Source organism: Sminthopsis crassicaudata, chromosome 6 (assembly GCF_048593235.1).
Source record: "Sminthopsis crassicaudata isolate SCR6 chromosome 6, ASM4859323v1, whole genome shotgun sequence".
Taxonomy (NCBI): Eukaryota; Metazoa; Chordata; class Mammalia; order Dasyuromorphia; family Dasyuridae; genus Sminthopsis; species Sminthopsis crassicaudata.
In genome coordinates this window covers 151,656,293-151,682,390 of record NC_133622.1, presented here as the reverse complement: position 1 = coordinate 151,682,390, position 26,098 = coordinate 151,656,293, and the positions used below count along the sequence as shown (strand labels likewise).

Below are 26,098 nucleotides of genomic sequence, written 5' to 3'. Positions count from 1 at the left end.
AAATATGATTTTTTTTTTTAACTCCCTCACTCCCATACCTTAATGTCCTCAGGATGGTTGGTCTCTCTCCGCTTCTCTTTTAGTTTCTTCTGAATAGATTCCAGGGTAGCTTCAATAGTAGGTTTCATTGCTTTATCTAACTCTCGTTTCTTATCTTCCTTCTCCAACTGAGAGCCAAAACTTTTGGGGAGTGTATTGCTCCGCTGCCGCATCTGGGGAACCAGTTCTTCTTCAGATAACTTTAATTTTGACTCTACTTAGAAAAAAGCAGTGAGAGGCAGAGTCAAGATGTTAGAGTAATAGGAAGAAGTACATCCCAGCTCCCCATCATACCTTTTCCGTAAAACTTAAAAAAAGACCCATGACATATGTTATATATGACCTGGAAATGATCCCAATTTGGAAATCCAAAAAAATTACAGCAATTAATTTTTTTCCAATGCAGATCAGCATAGGAAGGTAGGCAGAGAAGTTTGCAGACATTGGAGATGACATCTGGCCAAGAATGCACAGTATCCCAGCACCCAAGAACTGAAAGAGGAAAGATCCTTGAACTAATGAATATTATAAAAATAGGTACTATCTTACAGTTCTGCCATTTCTTGGAAACACGTTCCTAGTGAACTGAGGAGGGAAACTGTACCTAGGGATGGCAGAAGGGTCCTGGGTCCTAAGACTGAGGAATGAATGAGGAACAAGTCAAGAAGCAAACTATAGCTATGTGATTCTGACCCCAGAAGCAAAACAAAAACTGGGTTCCAACATGTGGCTTTGTATGAAATCTGCAGTAAAATACCTAAAGCAGGAATACCAGACAAAAGGGGAAACTTGCAGTCCAACTGCTCTGAACCTATAGAACTTCCTCAAGGGCTGAGAGGAATGAATCCAGCAGAAACATATTAGAATCTCCAGTTAGGGGCCAAAGCAATAGTTTCTCTTGCTGAAACCCAAAGCTAATTTAGGAACTGGCAAAGCTTAAACCAGGAAGTTAGTGAGAAGACTTTGCCCCAGGTCACATTAATCTGGAACCATTAAAAATTTCCAGGTCACCAACCTAAACTGTCCCCCTTAGATCTTGGAATAGTACAATTCTCAATAATTCAAGAAAGTAGCCGAAGAATTGAAGAGACCAAAAGTTTAGCTCAAACATTCCTCCCAGCAATTTGCAGAGCAGAATTCTAAGAGAAAAGTCCAAAGTAAAGAATTAGGATATAAAAATGAGGAAAAAAAAAAAAAAAAAAAAAAAAAAAAAAATCCCACCATAAGGAGCTGTTATGGTGAGAGGGTAGTTTGATGAAACTAGAAGAAGAGAATGACTCTAAACGTTTCTGAGAAATCTCAAAAATATAGTATGGACACAAATTCAATGGGAATTTCTGAAGAGTTTATCAAGCAAGATTTCTTTTAAAGCTAAAAATGATTTTAAAACCAAATGAGAGTGGTAGAAGAAAAATGGGAAAAGAAATAAAAGCTAAAGAGAAGAAAAAATAAAGATAATTTATTTGCATTACACTGTCATTTGTTTCTTTTTGTATCCTGGGGGATTAGGGTAAAGCTTGGCATACAGTACATACTTTATAAATGTTTATTTCAAAAATAGCTTGGAACATGGGGAACAAAACCCTATCCAAGAAAATAAATCTGTGAAAATTAGAATTGACCAAATAGAGACATCAAGAAATATCAAAAGAAAGCCAGAAGACTAGAAAAATAGAAGAAAATTGATTTATGCCTCATAGAAGAAACAACTGACCTGGAAAATAAGTTGAAGACAGATAATTTAATGGACTTTCGAAAAGCCATGACCAGAAAAGAAAGATCATATATCATATTTCAAGAAATTATAAAAGAAAACTCTACAGATCTTTTAGTAGCAGTGAGTAAATAGAAAGAATTCAATGGGGATTTCCTAAAGGAACTCCCAAAATGAAACTCCAAGCAATATTATATAAAAAATCCAAAGCTCTCAATTCAAAGAAAAAATTCTGCCACCAACCAGAAAGAAAGAATTCAAGTACTCAAATAGTCACGATCAGGACCATACAAGCCAACACTATCAAAGGAGCAAAGAACTCAATGTGAAATTCTAGAAAGCAAAAGATCTAGGTTTAAAGACAAGAATGATTTACCCAGAAAAAATGAACACAATCCTACAGGTGAAAAAAAATTTTAATGAGATTTTTAATGAGAATATTTCCAAGCTTTCCTGACAAAAAGACAATAGTGGCATAGAAAATCTGAAATGCAAACACAGAAATTAAGAAAAGAATAAAAAGTTAAACATGAGTGAGCCGTCATAAAAGATCAAAGATAAGATCTCTATATTTTAATAATATTTCTCCCAATAGCATGTCAAGATAATTTCATTCATATTTATATTCATATCAAATATTCATATCAAAAGCATTCATATTTTCAAGATTTTTACTTTCAAATTTTTCCTTTCTCCTTCCCTTCCTTCTCCTCTTCCTAAAATAGTAAGCAATGTGATGTAGGTTACTTCTATATTGGTCACAGCTGTGAAAGAAGAAATAGACCAAAAGGAAAAAGCCACAAAAAGAATAAAGTGAAAAAAGTATGGTTTGTTCTGCCACTTAAAGAGTCTACCTGTTCCTTCTCTGGATATGGATAACATTTTCTTTTCTAAATCCTTTGTATTTGTCATCTCATTTATATATTGCCTAGAAGGGCTCACTCATTCAGAATTTATAATACAAATGTTGCTGAAACCATCTACAACGTTTTCCTGGTTCTACTCATTTTACTTTGTATCAGTTCATAAAAATCTCTGCAGTGTTTCAGAAACCTGTCTATCATTTCTTTTTGCACAATAGTATTCTATCATATTCATATAGCCCAGCTTATTCAATCATTTCCCAATTGATGGGTATCCCCTCAACTTTCAATATTTTGCTATCATGAAAAGGACTTCTATAAATATTTTTATACCCGAGTCCTTTTCCATTTTTTTTGTGATCTCTTTGGAATAAAGACCTAGTTGTAGTATTGCTGGATCAAAGGATTGCCCTTTAGGCATAATTCCAAATTGCTCTTCAGAATGGCTGAATCTGTTCACAACTCCAACAGTATATTAGTATCCCAATTTTCCCACACTTTCCCATCTCTATCTTTGTCCTTTTTTTTGTCATATTAGTCAATGTGATACGTGTGAAGTGGGATTTCTCCAATCAAAAGTGATTTAGATAGAGCACTTCATATGGTTACAGATAATTTTTATTTCTTCATCTGCCTATTGATATCCTTTGACTATCAATTGGGGAATGGCTTATATTCTTATAAATTTGACTCACTTCTCTATATATTTCAGAAATAAGTCTCTTATCAGAGATATTTGCTATGAAGATAGTTTCCCAGATATTTGCTTTCCTTCTAATTTTAGTTGCACTAGATTTATTTGTAGTATTACACTAAATATAATTACAATTGTCTATTTTACATTTTCATAATCATTTCTGTCTCTTGTTCGGTTATGAATCTGTAACTCACTTCATTAAGAATTTAGATTATTGCACTTGGTATACATATTTAGTATCGATATTAATTCATCATATTATGTCTTTTAGCAAAATTCTCTTCTTTATCTTTCAAAATTAGGTTTGTTTTTGCTTTTCCTTTGTCTGGGATCCCCTACCTTTTTTTTTTCTTCAGCTGAAGCACAATAGATTCTGCTCCAGCCCTTTTTACATTGTGTGCATCTTTTTGCTTCAAGTGTGTTTCTTGTAAATAACATAGGATAGGATTTTTTTATGGGAGATTTCATCCCATCCACATTTAGAATATGATCACTAACTGTGTGTTTCCCTCTATACTATTTTTCCTCCACTCTCCTTTCAAACTCTCCTTCCTTGCCAGTGATTTACTTCTGTTTAGTACCTTCCCTGGTCTGCCTTCTCTTTTGTCAGTTCTCTCTCAACCCCATCCCACCTTTACTTAATCTCTTCCTTTCCTATTTTCCTGTCTGGTAAAATAGATTTCTGTATTTAATTGATTGTGTTATCATTCTTTCTGAGCCAATACTAATGAGAGTAAGGTTCAAGTCATGCCTATTGTCCATCCTATCTTGTTCTCTACTATAATAGGTCTTTCCTACCTCTTTATGTGAAATAATTCATCTCAATCTACCCCTCTCTTCTTTCTGCACCCAATATACTTTTTTCCTAAGCCCTCAATCGTTATTTATGTCATTCTCTCACATTTACCTTGTACCCATGCCCTCTATGTATATTCATTCTAGAATTACAAGTTATCATCTTACCATATAGAGATGTAAACAGTTCAGTTCTATTGAATTCCTAGTGTTTTCTTTTCCTTTTTAAGGCTATCTTTGGGTCTTAATTTTTTTTTCCTATTTTGGTCTTATAAAAGCTTGATATTCTATTTCAATGAATGAACATTTCCCTCCCTGCCTCCCCCACCGCCTTGGAATATTATGCTTAATTTCATTGGGTGGATGATTCTTGATTGTAGTCCTAGTTCCTTTACCTTCAAGAATATGTTCCATTATATCTCCAATCTTAATATTGCAATTACTAAGTCCTGTGGAATCATGATTGGAGTTCCCCAGTATTTCTGGCCATTTGGGATATTTTTTCCATGCTCTATAATTTGACTATAATGCTTCTTGGAGTTTTTCTTTTAGCATCTCTTCCCAGAAGTGATTGGTAGTATTTTCCTTTGTAATTTCTTGAAAGATGCCATGCATAGCTTTCAGGTAGTCCAATGATTATGACATTTTCTCTTCTGAATCTTTTTTCTAGGTCAGTTATTTTTTCCACTGAAGTGTTTTACATTTTATTCTATTTTTGCTTTCTTTTGAATTTTATTCTTAATGTCTTAGTATCATTAGCTTCTATTTGCCTAATTTTAACTTTTAAAGAGTTTCTTCAGTGGATTTTTGAATCTCCTTTTCCATTTGGCCAATTCTAACTTTTTATGCAGTTTTCTTTTTCCAAGTTGTTAACTCTTTACTTCATAATTTTTTTTGCATTACTCTTATTTTTTCCTCAGTTTTTCTTCTACCTCTCGTGATTTTTAAAACCTTTTTTGAGCTCTTCTACGAGTTCTTTCTGGGTTTGAGACCATTTACCATTTTTCTTTGCCATGGGAGTTTTGACATTGTTGTCCTTTTCTAAGATCTTTCCTGTTGCCTTAACTTTTTATGATCAGATATTTTTGTTTGTTTTTTTGCCTTTTTTTTTTTTTTTTTTTTTTTTTTTTTTTTAATTTGAGCTCTGCTCTCAGAGTGGAAGGGGCATTGTCTTAGGCTTCTTGTGCCACTGGCTGCAAACTCCGTTTGTTTACTGATATTGCCCTGAGACCCATGTGGGACTCTCATATGTTGCTGTACAGAGAGGGTAGGGGGGTAGAACTGCTGGAGACCATAGGAGTTTGGCAGCTTACCTAGTGCTGCGCTGCATGGGGGGAATCTTAGTAGTGGTGACTGGCATGTGCTGAAGCTTGTAGAGTGTTTCTGCATTTCTCCATGGCTACGCTGAAGCACATGGCAGTCTTGCTTCTGGACTTTTCCTGTTTGTCTGGAGCTATGTTGAAACACGTGGAGTATTCCAAGCTAGAGTCTGCCAGTTCCTATGCTATGCTGAAGTATATGGGGAGGGAGGGTCCTGGTTTTGGTATTTGTCTGCTCCACTGTACTGGGGCACAGGATCTCTGGCTGGTTTGCTGAAGTAGGGCTTGCTGATGGCTTGCCAGAACATTTCCTGTCCTGGACTGCACTCCCTCTTTACCTGAGACAGACCTTTTTTGCCCATCTTTCAAGTTTCTTGGGCTAACATTGTTTCACCTTGTCTTTTAAATAGTTTTTGCTGTTCCAGGATTTGTTTGGAGGCACATATTTATGGTTGTTTGGAGGTGAATATCAAAGAATTACAATGACTTAATACTTATTTCACCATCTTGGCTCCCAGAAGTCCTGTTTATATTTTTACATGGGGATACACATGTGTCCTCATTTTTACATGGGGATATACATGTGTTCAAGAGGATATTTTTTATATCCTATCAGAACTCAGTCATCAAGAAGAATTGCAGATGCAGTATAACTAGACAGAAAGCCTGGGAATGGTTGTGTTGTGTTTTAACGATCTTAAAAGAAGAATGGAAAGGGAAGAGAAGAGGAATGAACCTCTCTCTCTTTTTTTTTTAGGAGGGGGAAAATGAGAAAAAAAAATGAATGGAAATGATCTCACATAGGAGGGACAGAGAAGTGGAGAGGAGAAACAACAGATGCTTAAACTTCACTCACTGGAATTGGCTAAAGAAGGGAAGAAGAATACACAAACATACCTCCATGCAGAGTTGAGTACAGAAATATATTTCATCAAACAGAATAAGGGAAAAGGAGAAAACAAAAACAAGGGTAGATTAAAGAAGAGAATAGTTAGAAGTAAAGTAAACTTTTAAAGGAGATAGAAAATGAAAGAAGGAAAAGTGTGAGAATAACATGGTGGAAAATATACAATTAACAATCATAACTATGAAAATGAAAGGGTTGGATTCATCTATGAAACAGAAGAGGATGTCAGGATGGATTATAAATCAGAATCCAATCATATTTATTTATAAGAAACATACTTGAAACAGAGAGGTGCATGCAGAATTTTAATAAAGAGTTGGAGTAGAATCTATTATACCTTCAAGCTGAAGGGTATTAATTATGATTTCAGAATAAAACAGAAAAAAGGCAAATAAGAGACCTAAATTAAAGAGATAAATAGGGAAATTACATTTGTTGAAAGATACCATATTCAACGAATTAATAGCAGTATTAAACATATATGTAATTAAATGACAGAGAATCTAAATTCTTAAAGGAAAATTTAAATGAGTTAGTTATAAGGGAAACTAGATAGTAAAACCTTAATAGTGGCAGCTTCAATTTATCCCTCTCAAAACTACATAAATCTAACCACAAATAAATTTTAAAAACAAAGAAAAGACCTGAATAGAATCTTAGGAAAGTCTAATATGGCAGAGCTCTGGAGAATACAGAATGGATGCGGAAAGAAGTATGTAATCTCAGCTATGCTCAGCACTTTCACAAAAATAGACCATGTATTAAGGGTATAAAAATGTCACAAATGCAGAAAAAGAGAAAAAAGATAGACAAGAATGAAAAAGAACTAATTTTTATAGACATAAATTACTAATTTTGTTATGTAGCAGTTGTCTTTCCTCTATTTCTCCTTCTCAGGCAAAAGCTAATTGTAGGATTGAGTTGAAAGGCTTAGAATGAATAACCCAGATATGTGAACTCTTGATAATGACGGGAAAAAAAATCTCTTGGATTAGTTAGGAATTTGCATTGACATGAATTTCTGAGATAGCTTTGGTTAGCTCAGACTATTTTTTTCTTTCTTTCTTTTTTTTTTTTTTCCCCAATAGAATTTCATTTTATTTATTTATGAGGCAATTGGGATTAAGTGACTTGCCCAGGGTCACACAGCTAGGAAGTGTTATGAATCTGAGGCTGAATTTGAACTCAGCTCCTCCCGATTTCAGGGTCAATGCTTTATCCACTACACCATCTAGCTGTCCCTGAGTGAAATATCCTATTATTATTTCAATATTTTGTTGATGTACTCCCTCTATTGACACAGAATATCTTTGAATATAGCTGTAGCTAAAAATAAAAAAATAAAAAAATTACCCAGTGACCAACCCAGCAATGAGTGCTTTCAAACTAAACAATGCTTGTCCTTAGATATCAAACAGATAAGACATCACTTAAAGTTTTTCTAATTTGATGGGACCTTCTACAGTTTTAATTACAGTAGCACAATACTTGAGAAACCAGAATAACCAAGAAAAGACACAGAAATAGGGTCCTAAAAGAAGTGCCTAACAAAGATTTAAGTAAATGATATGCCATCTTTAGAATTTATCATCTTAGCAGACTTACATTTTCCTGTGACTGAGCTTGCTTAGGAAAATGAGGGGAGAAGAATGCATGTTAGAGATGTTAGCAATATCTCTTAGGTATTCTAATTCTCTGGTACATATTTATTTTTCCCCCTAAGATTGAGTGAATAGCATGATTTCACAGCAGGGGTAGCTACAAGTTTTGAACTTTTACCTTTCAGTTGCTTCCGGAATTTTGCAAGGTCATTTGTCCATTTCAGTACCTCTGGATTGGCTGCTTTGTCACTATGGGAAGGCTAAAATAAGAAAGTCCAGATTTAATATTTCAAGATTGGGAAAAGAAAATTGTTTGTTTCATCCACTGCATTTTAAAAAGGAAAATGAAGCTGAAGTACATTTATAATATAGGAAATTAATATGTGACTAAATCTAAGACAACAAGAGATTCTTCTGGTATCTTAATGAGATGATTCACCTAGTTTCTCTTAACATAATTATTTTATAATTCTTTTTATCTACTTCTCTAGAACTATGCTTCTCATTCTATATGACTATCTTCCTTTTATAAATCATTTTTAGCCTTATGTTTCTAAATATTTTGGTCTATTTAAAGGAATAGCAAAGTATAGATCAAAATCCCATGACAGCCACTTTCCTGTGTTTATCCTAATGATTACTAAATGAGAGTATACTCTATAAATCTCAAATTGTTTTAACCAAATATGAGCTTTTATTAAATTATGTTTTTACTACTTTTTCTGTTTTGGCTTCTTACTAACAAGGAATAAAGCTTGTAGCTCATTACACCATTTGTGATGCTTTCAGGAAAACTTCCTAGGAAATGCTGGTGCATTATATATTGTGTAATGTATTGTACACTGTGCAAATTATGTAATAATAAATATGAGAGTTGATTAACTCAATCAAGCAGATCATCCCATCCCACTTAAAGAAACCTACAAGAAAAAACACTTTGATACCCTTGTCAGATGACAGCACACATCAAACAAACTGAACTTAGTTCAAACTTCTGATTAATCAAGGCATTTCAAATGGGTTAAGTCATAAGTCTGCTAGGATTTGTTTAGGATGGGTTAAGAGGGACTTGACTATACCCCATGGAGCTTATATAAAACCAAGAATCCATTTTGAATTCAGAGATTTGAGTGTCTAGGAGCTTAGTGGTGGAAATCTCTAATAAAACCTTATTATTTATCATTAATTAATTATTTATTTTTGCTAAGGCAATTGAGGTTAAATGACATGACCAGGGTCACACAGTTAGGAAGTGTTAAGTGTTTGAGGCTAGATTTGAACTCAAGAACTCAGCCCTGACTTCAGGACTGGTGACGTATCCACTATACCAACTAGCTGTCCCACAAAACCTTATTATTAAAGAAGGAATTTCTTAGTGGCAAATAATACCTTGGACTCTATATCATTTTAGGTGGAAGAAGCCTTGGTGAATTCTGGATGATCAAAGAATTTGGACTTTGGTCCAAATTATCTGTGACTGGGGTCACTATGAGAGAAATGGCAAGGGACAATTTTTTTTTAGTACCTCACTACAGACTGGATATGATCAGTAAAGGCATATTAAGGAGTAAAGAAGAAAATCTGCATCATTCCCAAGGAGAACATATTGAGCCATGTCTAAGTTTTAATCCATTTTCCCTTGTTTCTGTATTTATCGATGGATGAATGTGTCACAGACATTTGGACAGATATTTTACATGAATTATTCTTATAATACTGCCTTAGTAGATACTACTTTCTAAAAATTACTTAGTTTGACTACCTGATAAATTATGGAAGGAAAGTATGTTAGGGAGGATTCAAACTATGGCTGATGAAAACTGATCCCCAATCCTTCAAGACTACCTCTAGAATTTTAAAGGGAAAAGAAGCAACCACCTTTTAGGGGCCAAACCAACCAGTCTAAGTGGCAGTTGAAAGAGCAGCTACATACTATACATTTTTAAATCGATTTTCTATAATAGAATTCGCTAAAAATTTCCATTAATAGTCCGATATTCTGCCTTACCAGTTTTGTTATTGTTATATCTTACTGATGTCAACAATGAATTGGAGGTAGAGAAAAGAGAGAATGCAGAATCTTACTTTGTATTTTCTTTCTTCTTCAAATCTGTCTTCAAACCGTCTGATCTTCTTTTTAAGGCTTTGAATCCGCCGAGTTAGCTGTGCAGGTGTTAAGTCTTCTTGATCATCATCATAAGATCCCAAAGAAGAGCTCCTTCTCCTATTAGGAACATGAAAAAGGGTAACATTTGGGGTATCGTAATTTAGGGATAGTACATGCCATGTGCCACTCATTTCAAAGTTCTACTTTTCTCTGTTCCCTTGAAAGAAATGAAATTAATTATTAACTGTGCGGCCTTAGGTACCATATTTCCTACTATTAAATGGAGATGATTGCCATTTTCATGACTTTTTTCCCTGTCTCAGAGAGGACATGATGGTTATTTCTCATTTTGGCTTGGATGCCCTTTTGGGGAATAGAGTTTTTTAAATCAAGCTCTGATGATTACTGTTGGCCACATTCCAAACTGGTTCTAAAGAATTATGACTCTAATAAAACCTATGTTCTCATGGGGGAAAGGAGGTCAATCTCATGGTGTGAGAGAGACCTATGGGATTCATTTAGGGAAAGGGAAACAATAGGAGAACATTTTTCTATACAAGGAAATGAAGATTTCCATGTTTGATACTGACAAGTTACATTTGAAAAAACCTGCATCCCCATCCTAATACTGGGAAGATGATATATATGATCATCAGTAAACCAAAGTATACCTCATGAAAGGATGTGAATTGGGGGGGGAAGGAGGCACTTCCGTGTCATCCAGGTACTGCTGGCTCTGCCCATAAGCATAAAATCGAGGGGACAGCATAGGATCACTGTCTTCATCTAGAAGCTGGCGAATCAGGCGCCCAGCTTGTGGGGAGAGGCGGGCTTCATCTGAATCAATGCTGTCACACTGCCATGAGGACAAAGTAGGAATAGGCTCTGAAAATAAAAAGGGTACCGAGTTACATTTTATTTTAAGATTATTTTATTTTCTAAGTTACGTTTACCTTGTCTGCCTAAAACAAGTTCCTGTTCAAACAACTTATTCAATTTAGGAGATGGTATACAGTAACTACTAACCTGATTTATTCTTAAGATTAATAGATTTCACTTACCTTTCCTTGTTTTCAGAAAAAGGATTTTAAAAATGTATTTCACAAACCAAATTAATTTATCAATCCCACATTTTCTCAAGTCCAAAATTCTCACAGAAGCACTTTTTATTGTAGCAAAAAAATTAGAAACAAAATAGATGAGGGAATGATTAAACAAAATTGTGTTTATATGAACATAATGGGACAGTTTTATACTAAGATGAGTAATTAATATGAACAATTCAAAGAAGCTTGGGATGACATATGAACTGATTCAGAATAAAGTAAGCAGAATCAAAAAGTAATATATACAATGACTAACACTGTACAAGTATAAAAAAACCCAAAGCAAATTCATGCAATGGGGTCTGGTTTTGCAATGATATTGTCCCTTTGAATTAACTCAGGCTATCTTTACATTTAGAGAGCAGAACTCTTTTAAAAGACAAGATTAGTCCTTTTAAATAGAGGACCACTATAGTTCACGAGGGACACAAGGAAAAAATGCATAAGTGAGCACAAGATGTGAGCAGCAGTGCAACTGTGGAAGCCAGTGATCAAGATAAATACATTTCCCCCTCTCCACCCCAAACTCCTAGAGTTAATCTCTGCATGACCAAGCAGAGAGGAACATAACTGGTGGAGGAATATTGAGGAAAAACAAGACAGGAGGAAAGGGTAGTCTCTATTCTGTCCCACTTTACTTTTACTTTATTGTGTGTTTTTACAATATTGTTGGAAGATGACATTTACCAGACTTTTAATATTACTTTCATAAACATCTGTGACTGATCTTGACTTTAAGTTGTCAGGTGTCCTTTGTTTATGACTTGAAAGTGTGGGAGAGTAATTAGAGCAGTGCAGGAGAGAGGGATCTTTATTAGTAAAGGTGCTGGAAGCTAAAACTCATGATTAGAAAGTTCTGTTCGCTAAATGGGGACAAACATAGCATGAGAATTCATAGACACAAAATCACTACAAGTCTCATTTCAGATTTCTTACAAGGTTTCTCTGGTTTCTTACAAGGGATGGTTTTACTATAAAGCAATAATTCAAAGAGGTTAATGAACAAAATATCAACAAAAATGTTACAAAAACAAAATATAATAATAAATGATAAGATATCATGACTCCAGGTAAATCTTAATAAAAAGTCTTAATAAAAATAGTTTTTTACATTAAAAGGTAATCAAATATATTTCCACTTACTGGGATAACAGAATATGTATCAAAAAGGAAAAAAAATATAGGAAAGAAAGATATGGTCCTAAGGATCATGCAAAACACAAGTGTAATGATCATAATCTTGTGAAAGTCAATTTTCTTTGAAGAGTCCTGATGGTTCTCTGGTTCTAGGTTCTTAATTTATTGGTTTTATCTGTTTCTGCTTAGTCCTATCAGGACTACTGTTAAAATTATCAACTTTTAATTTGTAACTTTTAAAGAAGTTACAGTTAGGCTAAGGATAAAACAGAAATTAGTTGAAAGGAGTTCGGAGATGCTCATTAAAAAAGTCTTATTGTTTTGGTGAAATTACAGGGTATGATCTTTTGTCTAAAGACACATGAGAAGTAATTTCAGTTTGTAATTGTGCCTATTGCAAAATTGCTGAGAGGACTCTGGCCTCCTGACTAGTTTCTACTGATTAGGGTTACATCCAAGATGGGTCATTGGATCACAAGACCATAGAAAAAAGGGACTTTGTTTTAAAGGTGAGGAAACTGCTTGCTCAAAGTAAAACAGGTAGCAAATGTTAAAGTCATAATTTGTGCCCAGGTCCCCTGAATCCAGAGCCACTCTACCATATGCTATGTTTCATTAGTTCTTTGCCCTCTTAAAGTACATATTGATGGCCATGCAAATCCCACGTGTCTCTGTTTGAAAGGAGCCATTTCTAGTTCTTATTGGGTAAGGATTATGTAAGAGTACAGTCTTACCCCCCCCCAAGATTTAGAAAACTTTGACCAACACTTATGAACAGGGGAAAGAAAAAAGTAAGTCCAAAAGAGACAAAGCTAGTCTTAAAGTTTGCCCCTGTAGATCACAGAATGGGGCAACTCTTTTGACAAAGATTCATCTTTCTCAGTCCTAGATATTCAAGCGTTTTGGAGACAGTCAATCTCTGGGATCCAATCCGGTGTTTTGTGTCTTTGAGGTAAGCTACCCCTTCAGATGCTTCCAAAGAAAGGTTCATGTCCTGTAATTTTATCAAGTTGATTGAGGACCTCCTGAAATTGATTAAGACCTCCCTAGATCTACCACTCCCTCCAGTTAAATAAAAAAGATCTCAAAGAGCCTCACTGTGACAAAGGACAATTTTGTATAATTTTTCTTAAGAACTTCAAACTTCCTTTATATAGAATCTTTTTTTTGACCCATATTTTAATTTTATATCTACATACTATAAAAGTGATCCTCAAGGACCGTCTTTTCAAAGAAACCATATGATGTCCTAGTTTTAATGACTGATAACCTATTAAAATATGAGACTAGGTTTTACAATTACTTCATGAAATCAGGAATGTTCTATGTGCATTTGTGAATATGACCACAAAGACTATTTTTTGACCTTAAATTTCAAATTGTCTTTTTAATTCACAGAAACACTTGCATTTTGGGCTACTTTGACGCTAGCAGGTTCTGCACAAAAGCTTTACCTAATGAGAATATGTTATTATAACTTGTTTGGAAAAATAAGTGGTTTGATAAGTATAGACTCCTGTCTGTTTCATAAGAGAAGACTAACACAGAATATAGTATTATTGGATATAGTTTGTTTTCTATAACACTCACAAACCTGTGACTAATAAAGCATGGTGTATGTGAGACTTAGTTCTGTTGTAGACTTTGGCCTACAATGTAATATAATGCTCAAAAGTATTACAGACCAAAGTGTAAACAGGTCAAAACTGGGCAAGCTGGTTTTTCATTCTTGATGAGTGAAGTATTTTTTAGTTTCCTTCTTGAAAACAAAGATGACACAAAAATTTTAAATCACTAGTTTGCAAATTATGGATGAATTTGTATTCATCCCCCCAGAGCCTAGCATAATGATTTACCATACAAGTACCCAATAAAATATTAGATTATCTGAAGAAAGTAGAAAAGAAGGAAGAAGAAAGGATAGAAATAAAATGAATGTTTCAGGAAAAAGCACTATCAAAATTGGTCAAGATTATTCTATAGGTGTATCTAAAATTTCTTATATTCAATAATAAAGCACTTTGTTTTGAGAATGCAATACAGAGAATGTCTAATCAGGAGAAAGAAAAGATTAAATAGTAATATGGCAATTACTTAATTCCTGGGCAGTGCTGGAGCAAAACAACCCAGGGGGAAGGGAGGAAAGAAATTTATCAGGGACAGAGGGCACTGGCAGAGGAGAAGCTGAGTGTTTGTATTGGCATGTGGACATGCCAGTTGGTTTAAAATTTCCACTTACATAGCCTAAGGATCTTAAATCCTTTAGTTTGCTGTTGAATCCAGCAAAAGAGAGAGAGACAGAGAGAGACACATAAAGAGAGGTGTCAGAGGGAAAGGAGCAGATTCTATCATGCCAAATATGTGATTATCTTAAGCTATCAAGAAAACAGTTTGATCAAAAGATCAAACTAGTTTATGTGCTGTTTGCATAACTAAAAAAAATTCTAAGGCTACCTATTTACTATTAATCAGATTTATTCACAAAACTCATTTCATTTACGACAAACAAAAATTTGTCTTTATGCTGCCTACTGTGGCTATAGATGGGTTTGAGATAAGATAAACCAGAAGTCCATTCAGACACATGGGTACATTTGCTCATAAGGCATACCATATTGGAAAGAGATCATAAATGAAACTATCTTTTAAAAAATAACAATACTAAACTGTTATGTGTCTCAGTTATAAGAAACAAGAACAACTGTGTTATCATTAATCAGCTTTGTAGACCAAGCATGAAAACTCCATCTGCTATGCAGCATGTGATAACACTGAAAAACTGTAAATCAGGACAAACACAAAAATGTGTAAGTATATTCCTTCTCTTTTCAACCTAGATATAATTTAATAAAGACTCAAATATTAGTTCTTATTTAAGGATAATTTTCCAGACCCCAACTTCAATAAAGCAATCATAAGAACATGATGAAATTTTAAATGTGTAAACAAGATGGGCTATACCCAATGATCTTTTTACAAGGTGCAAACTTTTTTGATTAGGTCAAGAAAGAAATAGCTCATAAGGTACCATAATGGGCAGGCTACATCCCTTGGAGACTTATTATAACTAGAGGTTTATTGTTTATTCTTTTTAAAAAGGACCAATGGCATCATGGGATGCAATGGATTTCAATGAGGCAGAGTTGCACAAAGTTGTGGACCTCACTCTCTACCAGTCATTCAAGACCAGCAGCAAGACAAAAGTCAAGAGGTTTGGCCATGATCCAGATTGCAGATCCCTGTTGTCTTCAATGTCTGACCAAACTCTAAGAGTTCCACAGAGTTACTTCAGCATCTGCCCATGCCCCAGGAGAAGCCTTCTCAAGCTTGGGATAGACATCCTCCTTCCTCACTGATGGGCAACAAGCCCTCACACCAGAGCTGCTAGTCCTTCCTTAACACCTTACATATCCTACAACTGGAAATGTTTTAGTAGTGAAATAGCTTTAGAAAACTCTAAATTTCGGAAGTAAAGATTCATGGTGGAGCTTAAAAGGGAGGAAAGAATTAAGTGTCATGTCAATGGAGAGACTCCATCAGTAAGAAAGTGAATCCACCAGAGATTGAAGAATAAATATGGACAGAGATAATTACCAAGAAGTTAATTCATCCGAAAGAGATAGAAGCTTTAGGAAATATGATCCCTCACATCAAAGAATGTCAGGACTAGTAAGTTACTACTTTGCCTCATGGATCTTATACAAGGGTATCACCACCACAGTACCCTAAGTTTGAAGCCACTTTACCTAAGAATCTCAGCATAACTGTGGAAGTCTGTGTCCTTGACTGTGGGAGAGAATGGCGAAGATGTTTTCTAACAACTGTTTTGACTACACCACATTAGTAAATATTCTTTATAAATGCTATTTCAATCTGGTCCACTAATTTTACTGTACTAGCTCAGGCTTATAAATCATAGTACTAGAAATCCAGGGTTATCCTTAAAACTCCAAGAAGAAGAATAGTTATCCATCACTGGGTACTGGCCTGCCAAATTGAGTGAGATTGTGACATCCAGTATCATACCCAGAATAAATGGAAAAATCATAATCCAACTTTGATTATAGAAATATAGATTTAGAAATAGAGGGAAGGAAAAAGAAAATTTACATGATAATTTTATCATATACTTAAAAAGAATAGCAAATTGTATATAGCAGATTTGTGTATCATGTGTAATCGGTTTTTATTATACAATATTAAGGAATTGCTTGTCTTATCCCATAATTTAAAAATTAAATTAAAAAATAAAAATAAAGAACTAGAAGGGATTTGAGGTTATCTAATCCCCTTAGTTTACATAATGAAGAAAATGGGCTCATAAACTTACCCAAAGTTACATAGGTAGCAAATTGTAGATTTAGGATCAAACTATCACCTTCTAGCTTCAAATTCAGTTTTCTTGAGTGCTACGTTGCTTCTGTGAGCTTTTGAGATTCATTAACCATTAAGTCTTTTAAGATTTCTGATAAGGGCAAGATCCTGTTTTATATCAGGTATGCTTGTAATAATGAGCACAAGTTTTTTTCCAGGAAAGTTATTTCAAAGTATAATAAAAAAGATTTTTAGCTTCAAAATGAGTTTTTGTCTTATTTCAGTAAAAACAAGGAGCTCAAATTTGTTTTACTATTTGGATCACAATTCCTAAGGACAAACACCTCATAGTAAGAATTTATGTTTTCTGTTTAATCTGGATTACTTGCTATCTAGAAGAGGAGGGAGGTGGGGAAGGAAGAAGAAAAATATGGAACACAGGGTTTTGAAAGAGTGAATGTTGAAAACTACCTTTGCATGTATTTTGAAAAAAAAAAAAAGCTGTCATTAAAAATAGAATTTATGTTTTCGTTGGGCATCTGGCTACAAAGTTATGGTATAGGCAATGTTTTTTTTCCCCACACTTAAAATCTGTCCACCTGAGCAATGCTTTTTCACACTTAAAATTCGTTCCCCTGATAATATCAACAGTAGATCAAAAGAAACAGAGGAAAAACTGATGAGGGCAGCTGGGGTGGGGGGGGGGAACCCTGCAATTTATCTATTCAACTACAAGAATTCTAGATTTGGAATCAAAGGATTATAGTTCAAATCCTAGATACTTGTGTTATTACCACCCTTGGCTAGTCACAAAACCCTTGGGATTTGTAGTTCTTTGGGAATTTGGAAAGAGATCAGTAAGATAAGTTGGGATAAAGGTCAGTTTTTGCAGAGAGATGGGGGACTCTTAAAAAAAGGAGAAGGGAGAAATAGTAGTGATCCCAAGGCTGTGGCACAAGCAAAGCAACTGGTGTTAGCCATATCTGCAGTTCCTTTCTGTAAGATCATAAAATATGCTTTCTGTCCAAATGGACAAATTGGTAAATACATTTGACCATATGTTATAGTAAGGGCATGCAGTTTTAATGTGCAGGATCACTGAAAGAAATAAAGCTCAATGAGAAAAAATAGCAAACCTTACCCTGCCCCCACCTTATGTTTGTGATTTTCTTAAATATACATTATTAAAGAAAACATTTGCCAGATTTAATATTATTTCTCATAAATACCTATGGTCAACCCTCTCCTCATATAGCTAGGTATTCCTTTGTATGCAGTATGAGGGTACAATAGGACCCATATCTAAGAGCTCCCCTTCCAGTCAACTGTTAAAGAATGTTGCTCTCTAACTGGGGACAAGAGTACAAACCGTTTCACAAATATCCTTCTTGGTGCAAATTATGATGAATTCTCATCTATTTTATGAATCTATTCCATAGACAGAAGTCATGAACACAGCTGACTTTATATATAACTCTTCTAGGGTCTCATTTTACCCAAGTCAGAATAGAATAAAGGAAATTGAAATCATTTGTGTTTTGAATAAGTGGAATAACCAAAGGTTAGCATACAATATTATAATATTTACTGGTGTATAAATTTTCACTTAGAATAATTAATTCTATAACATTATTATTATAATAACATTAATCCCACTGAAATAGGCCTTACAATCAGTTAGTTAGTTAATGAATAAGTATTTTTAAGCCCCTGTTATCTGTTAGGATCTAGGCTAAGCACTATAGATACAAAGAAAAGCAACAAACAAAAAAACCCAGGTTTAAAGGAGCTCAGAATCTATTGGGGAAGGCAATCAATAAATAACTAGATACAAATAAGCTATAGAGAGGATAAATTAGAGATAATAAAATCTGGCTTTATCCACTTGATCTCTCAAGCATATGGTGTCAGCGTAGCTTATATCAGTGTACACAAAGCCAATCCAGCACATCCAAGTATGCTCTGCCTCTCACCGACTCTGTCCAAAGCATCTCATTCCCTAACCTCATTGCCATTTCTAGCACTCCACATCCATCAAACCTCATGGCCCCCCTCCCCCAGTATGAACTCAGCATGGTAGTTTGATATTGAATTTGGTAGGTTATACCCATTCATGAGCCTCAAATGACTAATTCATTTGATAGGAACTCAGGGAAGGTCACATGTCAGCTTTATGACCCAAACTCCTCTGATATCATCCTGTTAAATAAGTTAGTGAGATGATTAAGGAAGATCAAGAAAGACTATTAAGAGAGATCATGTAGAAGGGGTATTAATTGAGACTTGAAGGAAACTAGAGTAGCTGGGAGACAGAGATGAAAAGGTCAAAATAATTCCAGGCATGGGGATAGCAACCAAGAATTTCTAGACTCAGGGGACAGTCTTATATGATGTGGCAAAAAATTATTGATGATATGATGTTTGACTTAGGTTTTCTTAGGAAATCAGCAAAGATATTAAATGAGACAAGTAATAGCTCCAGACTTATAAAAGAAATATATGGAAATGTACAGCATTTCTATACAGTAATAATAAAATCCAAGAGGCAATAATAAAAAAAGCAAATCCAATTCCAACAACTACAAAACGCATTTATTTGGGGAGAGGAGTAATCTACTAAAGCATATTTAATACTAGATGAAAATTAATAACAATTTTTCTAAAAGAAAAAAAAACAGTCTAATACTTGAAGGAATATTCAATACTTATAGATGGGCCAGGCCAATGTAATCAAGATGGGAAATACCACTAGAGTTGATTTATAGTTTTAATGTGTTATCAAACTACCAAAGGGATATTTTACAGGACTTGACAAAAAAATAAAAAAATAAAACAGGAATAATCGGTTACAATTGAAAAGCAATTGCACACACACAAAAAGGCATCCAATATAAGAAGGGAACAAGTTGGAAGAGAAAAAAAATTTTCATATTAAATTTCTTGGGTAGTTCAATAACTAAAATGTATAGACAAATTAAAGAAATATATAGGGGCAGCTAGGTAGTACACTGGATAGAGCACTAGCCCTGAAGTCAGGAGGATGTGAGTTCAAATCTGGTCTCAGACACTTAATACTTTCTAGCTGTGTACCTCTGGGAAGGTCACTTAACCCCAATTGCCTAAGCAAAAAAAGAAAAAAATATATAAGACCAAAAGACAATGATCTCAATAGATCAGTAGACAAAGAATATAAACAAAGAGTTCTCAAAACTATTAATAATCATATGAAGAATGCTTTAAATCACTAATAATAATGGAAATGCAAATCAAAACAATCTTGAGATTTAAGTTCATACTTAGAAAAATATGTCAAATATGATAAAAAAAAATGTGAGACTAACTATTGTTGGAAGGATTGTAAAAAGGCAGGCAAACGTGCATTGTTTACAGAGCTGTGTGTAATCATTCTGTAAAGCAATTTGGACTTATGCAAATAAAACAGCTAATATGTTCATAACCTTTGACTCAGAAATTACACAACTAGAAATATATACCAAGGAGGTCATAGAAAAAAAAAAAAAAAAAAACAGGTTCCATATATACCAAAACAGGCAGTTAGCCGATACAATGCAGGACCTGGAAGAGGAAATCCAGAGTTCAAATCCAGCCTGTAGTACTTACTAATTGTATGATCCTGCAAAATTACTTGACCTTCCTAAGCCTCAATTTCCTCAACTCTAAGGATTGTTGTGAAGATCAAATGAAATAATATATGTAAAGAACCTTGTAAATGTAAATGATAGCTATTATTATTTGATAATAACAAATATTTAGAGTACTAGCATATTTTATAGTAAAACATTTTTAGAAACAAACTAGATGCCAAGTGATTTAAGAATGGTTAAACAAACCGTGGCACATGAATATAATAGAATATTACTGTACTTGATAACATAAGGAATGTAATGAATACAGAGGACCAGAGAAAAAAAGATTTACATCAACTTATGCAATGTAAACTAATCAGAGTCAAGAAAAAAAGTGCACTATTATAATGAAAATGGGAAAAACTACTAAATAATTTTTAGAAAGAATACTGCAAAATTACAAAGAACAAATTTGTCCGAAAGCACAGGTATAAGAAGATACTTTCTCTAATTCCTTAGCAAAGTTTGGAGGAGAATATTTCCACAGATATGGAATATATACTCTCAGATTTTTTTGATGTATTAACTGATTTTGCTGAATTTTTTCCTTTTTTCTTTATTAAAAACTATTTACTATAAGGATGGTTCTTGGGGGGGAGGAAAGAGAAATACATATAAGGAAAAATGTAGGTGATATAAAAAGTATTAATACAATTAAAAACAAAAATATATAAATGATTGGGATGAGAGAGAGAGAGAGAGAGAGAGAGAGAGAGAGAGAGAGAGAGAGAGAGAGAGAGAGGGAGGAGAGAGAGAGAGAGGGAGGGAGGGAGGGAGAGGTAGGTTCTGGAGTCAGAGGAACTGGGTTCAAGAATTTTTGATTCTTACTACCCTTGTTGTGTTAATTTGGGCAAATCAACCACTTTGAGCTTTAGTTTCCTCATCTGCAAAGTGACATTATTCTAGGTGGAATCTGTGGTCTTTCTAGTTCTGGAACTAGATTAGTGATTCTATGATCCCTATGATGCAATCATCTTATACTCTTTGCATAAGGTGATAACCATAACTTATTGGCTTTGAATAAAATTTCATATTCTCCTCATGTTGGAAGATAGCACAAGTGTATGCTTAAGATAAGAGCAAGGTAAATTGCATCCAGTTTAGGAGGTGGGAAAAGAAAACACAACCTCCTCCCTTCAGAGTGAATTATTAAACCACTGGTTGATGTTTGGAACTCAGACAAAAAAAAATCTCATGACACAGAAAAACGTTCCTTCCTCTCCCCCCTCCCCCCTTCATTCTAATGAAACAGGTAGATTACCATATTTTGCAACTCCAAAAACAAGACATTCTTTTTTTTAAAGTTTTCATTTTTAGGGTATATTAGTACTTTTACAGAAGAAAGCTACAGCTGCTGGACTTTTTCTTTTGCCATTTCAGGCAAATAACGTATCTGATTATTTCTAATCAAAATGCAGTTTTACTTGGATTAGAGAATTCAGATTCTGAATTGACAAATTGAAAAAAAAAAAAAAAAAAAAAGCCTGCAGTTTTTGTTTTATCTTCAAGGTATCAGAAGTTGACAAAATTATGCCTCAGATTTGAATACTGGTTAAGAAGGAATGGGTTACATTTCTGAAAAGGAAAGGTAGAGTAAGAAGTGTTTTGTTGTTTTTTTTTCCTTTTCCACTCCCAACTTCAGTGAAGTCATGGGTGTGTATGGTGCTGCTTTTCTGTTTGGCCTGGATCTTTCTTTATTTTCTATCATCTAGGATAATTAACATAAAGAGTTGGATAAGGAAAAAGGAAATTGGAGAATCACAAAACTGAGAGGCGCTCTTTTAAATAATTTTGATTTGTAACCTGTCATCCATGTCATAACACATCACTATGTTAGATCATTCTTCTGAATGATACCAGAATAATCCTCCTTTCTTTTTCCTATTAAATATATAACTTTTAAGTAATTGCGATTTGTGGCCTGACATTCATGCCATAACGTATCACTCTATGCTAGATCATTCTTATGAATGATACTAGAATAAACCTCGTCTCCCTTCTTTTTCATATTAAATATATAACATAAAAACATAAATTAAATACATAATTGAATAATCTCATTCATTCTGTCTTAGTCTGTCTTGCACACAAATGCACATGTACAGAAACACATATCAATGGCACAGTAAAATATGGTGATACACAAATTCCCCAACAGTTTATGCATGATTAAGGAGCTAACTGACCTCTAATCTCTTAATGTCATCATTAATAATCACTTGCAAAGTAAATTTTAAAATTGCACTAATAATGAAATGAAGAATTTCAAACTCACTTGTATTTGATGAGTAAAAGTCTGTTTATAAAATTAAAGGGAAAAAATTCGGTGCATTAAACCTTGAAGCAAAGAAAATACCACTTTTTTTGACTGAATTTTAGATCCCTACATTCTCAAATGATATTCATGAGAGTAAAGAACTGGGATATGTTTTTTCAAAGAATGAAGAAGTCCCTTCCTCAGGAAAGTTCTACATTAAATATACTTTTTACTGTATCTTGGAGAATTGTTAAAATGTGTTATTCTCATGGATGCACAAGGCGGATGATTGGAGAATTACAATGCTGAGTTCAGTTTGATTTAGAATTTTATTTAAATTCTGTAAAAAAAAAACAAACTACTTTTTTTTTTTTTTTTTTTTGGTACTGGTAATGAGGGGGTCTCATATGGATGAGGAAACAGTTTTCTGCAATGAGGGGAGGGAAAAAAGGCCTTACTATAAAAGGAATAAATAAATGGAGGCTGCCTCCTCCTCGGTATCCTGAGCTGCAATACGGTACATGCAAAAGAACATTTTTTCAGAAATAAAACAATATGCAGATAATTCTATACTGGGAAATATCATCAGTGACATTTTTGCATTTAGACCAAAATAGTTTTTCTATCGTTTTATGTAATTTAACATAAGTGCATTGATTCTTATTCAGTCCCGTCTTTTCTCCCCAGTGGTATGCACAAGCTATTTCAAAAACAATCAAGAAAACATTGCACCACTGTACCTTCCCAGCTGTTCTCATTACACAAAGTGGTCAAGTCCAACTGAGGCATTTCAGTGACAAAGCTATCTTCCTGGACATCCGTGTCTTGGTTTCTCTGGAGTTTAGTTTCGGGGAGGCTTGGATGTTCCTGAATCTTCATGGTGAAGATCTGCAATAACACCCACGCAAAATTGTAATGCACAAGACAAACCAAAAGATGCCTACAAGGTCTTTTCTCTTAGGTTGAAAGCTTTCAAATAGTAGTTGCATGGAGGGCAAACACAAAAATCAGAATCCTTGCTGGACGAGCCCCTAAATGCTGCTTAGAGTCACTTCCCCTCGAATACCATATACCCATATTCTTTTCCTCGAACTTTTGCTTCCTCTTAAAGCTACGTAAAGCTTCTAAAGCGAAAGGCAGCTCCTATTGATAGTTGAATGCAGCTGACAGTCATGAATATTGATTGTAGGGAAGGGAGGAGGGGAGGGAGTTGCTAGTTTCTTAAAGGAGGATGCCTCCCCTAGATTGTAAACAAACAAAAAAAGAAACTGCTTTCACTGTTGCTAAGGCTGCAGTAGCAACACGGCTTCTCTTCAAAGACGTCTTGCTAGCCCCAAGAGGTAAACAGTCCCGGACAGCTAAGATCTTAGGCTGTGAACGAGAAAGCTTTTACGCAGGCCAGGCCGGTTTAGCTCAATTAGTGCCGGCGAAACTGCAGGCTGTCCATTCTCTGATTTCCTTTGCTTGTTTTCTAGCTGGGCGTGGGGGAGAACAGGACTATTTATGGAGGAGCTCTGGGTTAAAGCGATGTTGCGCAAATTTAAATAGTAGTGGGGTTTGGCGTATCAGCTGGAAGCAGCGCACAATCTGGTCAAGAGCCAAATCTGCAGAGAGACTGTCTTTCTCTTTCTCTCTCTCTCTTTTTTAACCCCTTATAATAAAAGTGAGGAGTTGTCAGGCCGCTGATTAATGATTTATATCTTGCAACATGAAATTGTCATTTATTTCCTCTATCCACCGAATATTCCATCTACTTTACTTTTATCGTAACGAAAGAATTTGTACACGGACTGAAATACATTAAGTTTCTTAAGGTAGTTTCTTTAAAAAAAAAAAAATCATAGCCAAATCAAATTCTAAAAAAACCCAAAAAATTGGAAAAGAAAAACTCGTGATAATAAAACATGACTTTTCTTGACAAACTACATTAAACCATCTAATTTACGTTAACATTACTAGGGGAATAAAGGCTCTGATTTTTTTAGGAAATGATTCCTGAGAAGTATTATTTTCTTTGGTGAACCAGACTGTCATCAGTCCATATATGTGTGAGAGAAGAGAGAGAGACCTCTGAGCATGAGCGGGAGAAGGAAATACAGAGAGGAAGAGTGATTGAGAGTAGAGGGAGAGAGAGACAGAATCAGGGACCAAATCCCATATAATCAGATGGGATTGTCAAACAGAAAGAGTAGCAGACACCAATTACTTTGTAGCTTTAAGAGACCTTCTCCACTCAGTCCAATGAAAAATAAACTCCCCCAAAACATTCTTATTCATGATATAAATTGTTTATTCTATGAGATGATTTCAAAATGATCACTGGACCACCTCAAAAATTAGCAGAGAACCAGAATTAACATATTACCTTATAAAACTATTAATAGCTTGATGATGTATAAAACATATGAGGGTTTTCTCAATAAAGGAAAAATACCTTTTACGTTAGGACACGTTCATTAAAATGAAAACAAGAAGTATATTTCAGTTGTGGTTTTTTCAAAGTATAGTATCTTGTTTATGTGAAAAATTTTTTGCAGTCAAAACACCATTATCCAAACCAATACTGAAGAATTTCAATTTGTTTTTGGAATATGCTGCATGCTGTGGGAGGTGGAGGGAGCAGACACTGTGAAGCCACAACAATTTAAAGAAAATAGTGAAGTTGAATGTGGAAAAACTGCCTCTGTAATTTCTGGAGCTCTTTATTTGCCATTTCTTTTCTTTTTATCTATTTTTAACTGTACATAGAGAAGCAGCTGAGGCATGCTGGAAAGTAAACTGTCCTTCAAGTCAGAATCCTTGGTTCTAAAACCAAATACTGCCAATGATGAGCTATTTGTAGCCAAACTACATCACTTTCCTAAGTTTTTGGTTCCTTATCTGTAAAATGGTATAACAATACCTGATGTGCTCATAGTGTTATTGTTAGGCTTAAATGTGAAAATATATGTTTTGTAACTAGAGGATCCCAACTTTATAGCTAGAAGGCATCTTAGAAACCATCTGGTAGAACCTCATCATTTTATAGATGAGGCTCGAGCACTTTAGTAATTTAAAGCCACACAATAGCAAGTAGAATTTGAATCCAGGTCATTTGCTCCTAAGACAGTTTTTTTTTTCTCAAGTGCCACAAATTACTACAGAAACTATAATTAGTTGTAATATGTTGGAAACGGAACTAAGTGAAGTCATGTCCACCTTCTCCCACAGCTCCAGCTTGACCCATATCTCCATTCTTATTGCTCCTCACTCTTGGTCCTCCATACTCCTTCTCTATGGCTCTGCAGAACTCATCTCCATGCCTGGAATGTACCTCTTTAAATCTCTGGCTTCCTTTAAGACTCAGATCACAAACCACCTGTCTACATAAGTTTTTCCTATTTACTCTTCTACCTCTCATCATCTTTTATCTATTTTATACACTCATATATGTTTATGGCCTCTCTCTTTGAAAGATTGCAAACCAGGACTGTTTCATTTTTGTTTTGATAACTTCCAGCACTTAGCAATTATTGAATGCTTGTTAATTGATAAGATAACTTTGAAGTCCTTTCTAGTTCTATGAGTCCAACTTGAAATTGGAACTTGGGGAGCT

At 34.5% G+C, this 26,098-nt stretch overlaps 1 protein-coding gene across 5 annotated transcripts in view; it reads right to left on the bottom strand.

Annotated features, from left to right (window-relative positions):
* FAM13A (family with sequence similarity 13 member A) overlaps positions 1 to 26,098 on the bottom strand; it is a 196,013-nt gene that overhangs the window by 60,654 nt on the left and 109,261 nt on the right. For 4 of the 5 annotated variants that reach the window (XM_074275303.1, XM_074275302.1, XM_074275298.1 and 1 more), the window contains 5 exons: positions 23,244 to 23,391; positions 10,714 to 10,927; positions 10,021 to 10,159; positions 8,114 to 8,195; positions 39 to 253 (listed from right to left, as the gene is read on the bottom strand). In XM_074275303.1, coding sequence (XP_074131404.1) covers positions 39 to 253; positions 8,114 to 8,195; positions 10,021 to 10,159; positions 10,714 to 10,927; positions 23,244 to 23,391 — 798 coding nt within the window. Of the gene's footprint in view, positions 1 to 38; positions 257 to 8,113; positions 8,196 to 10,020; positions 10,160 to 10,713; positions 10,928 to 23,243; positions 23,392 to 26,098 lie in introns of all 5 variants that reach the window. The other variant, XM_074275299.1, reaches the window with a different exon arrangement.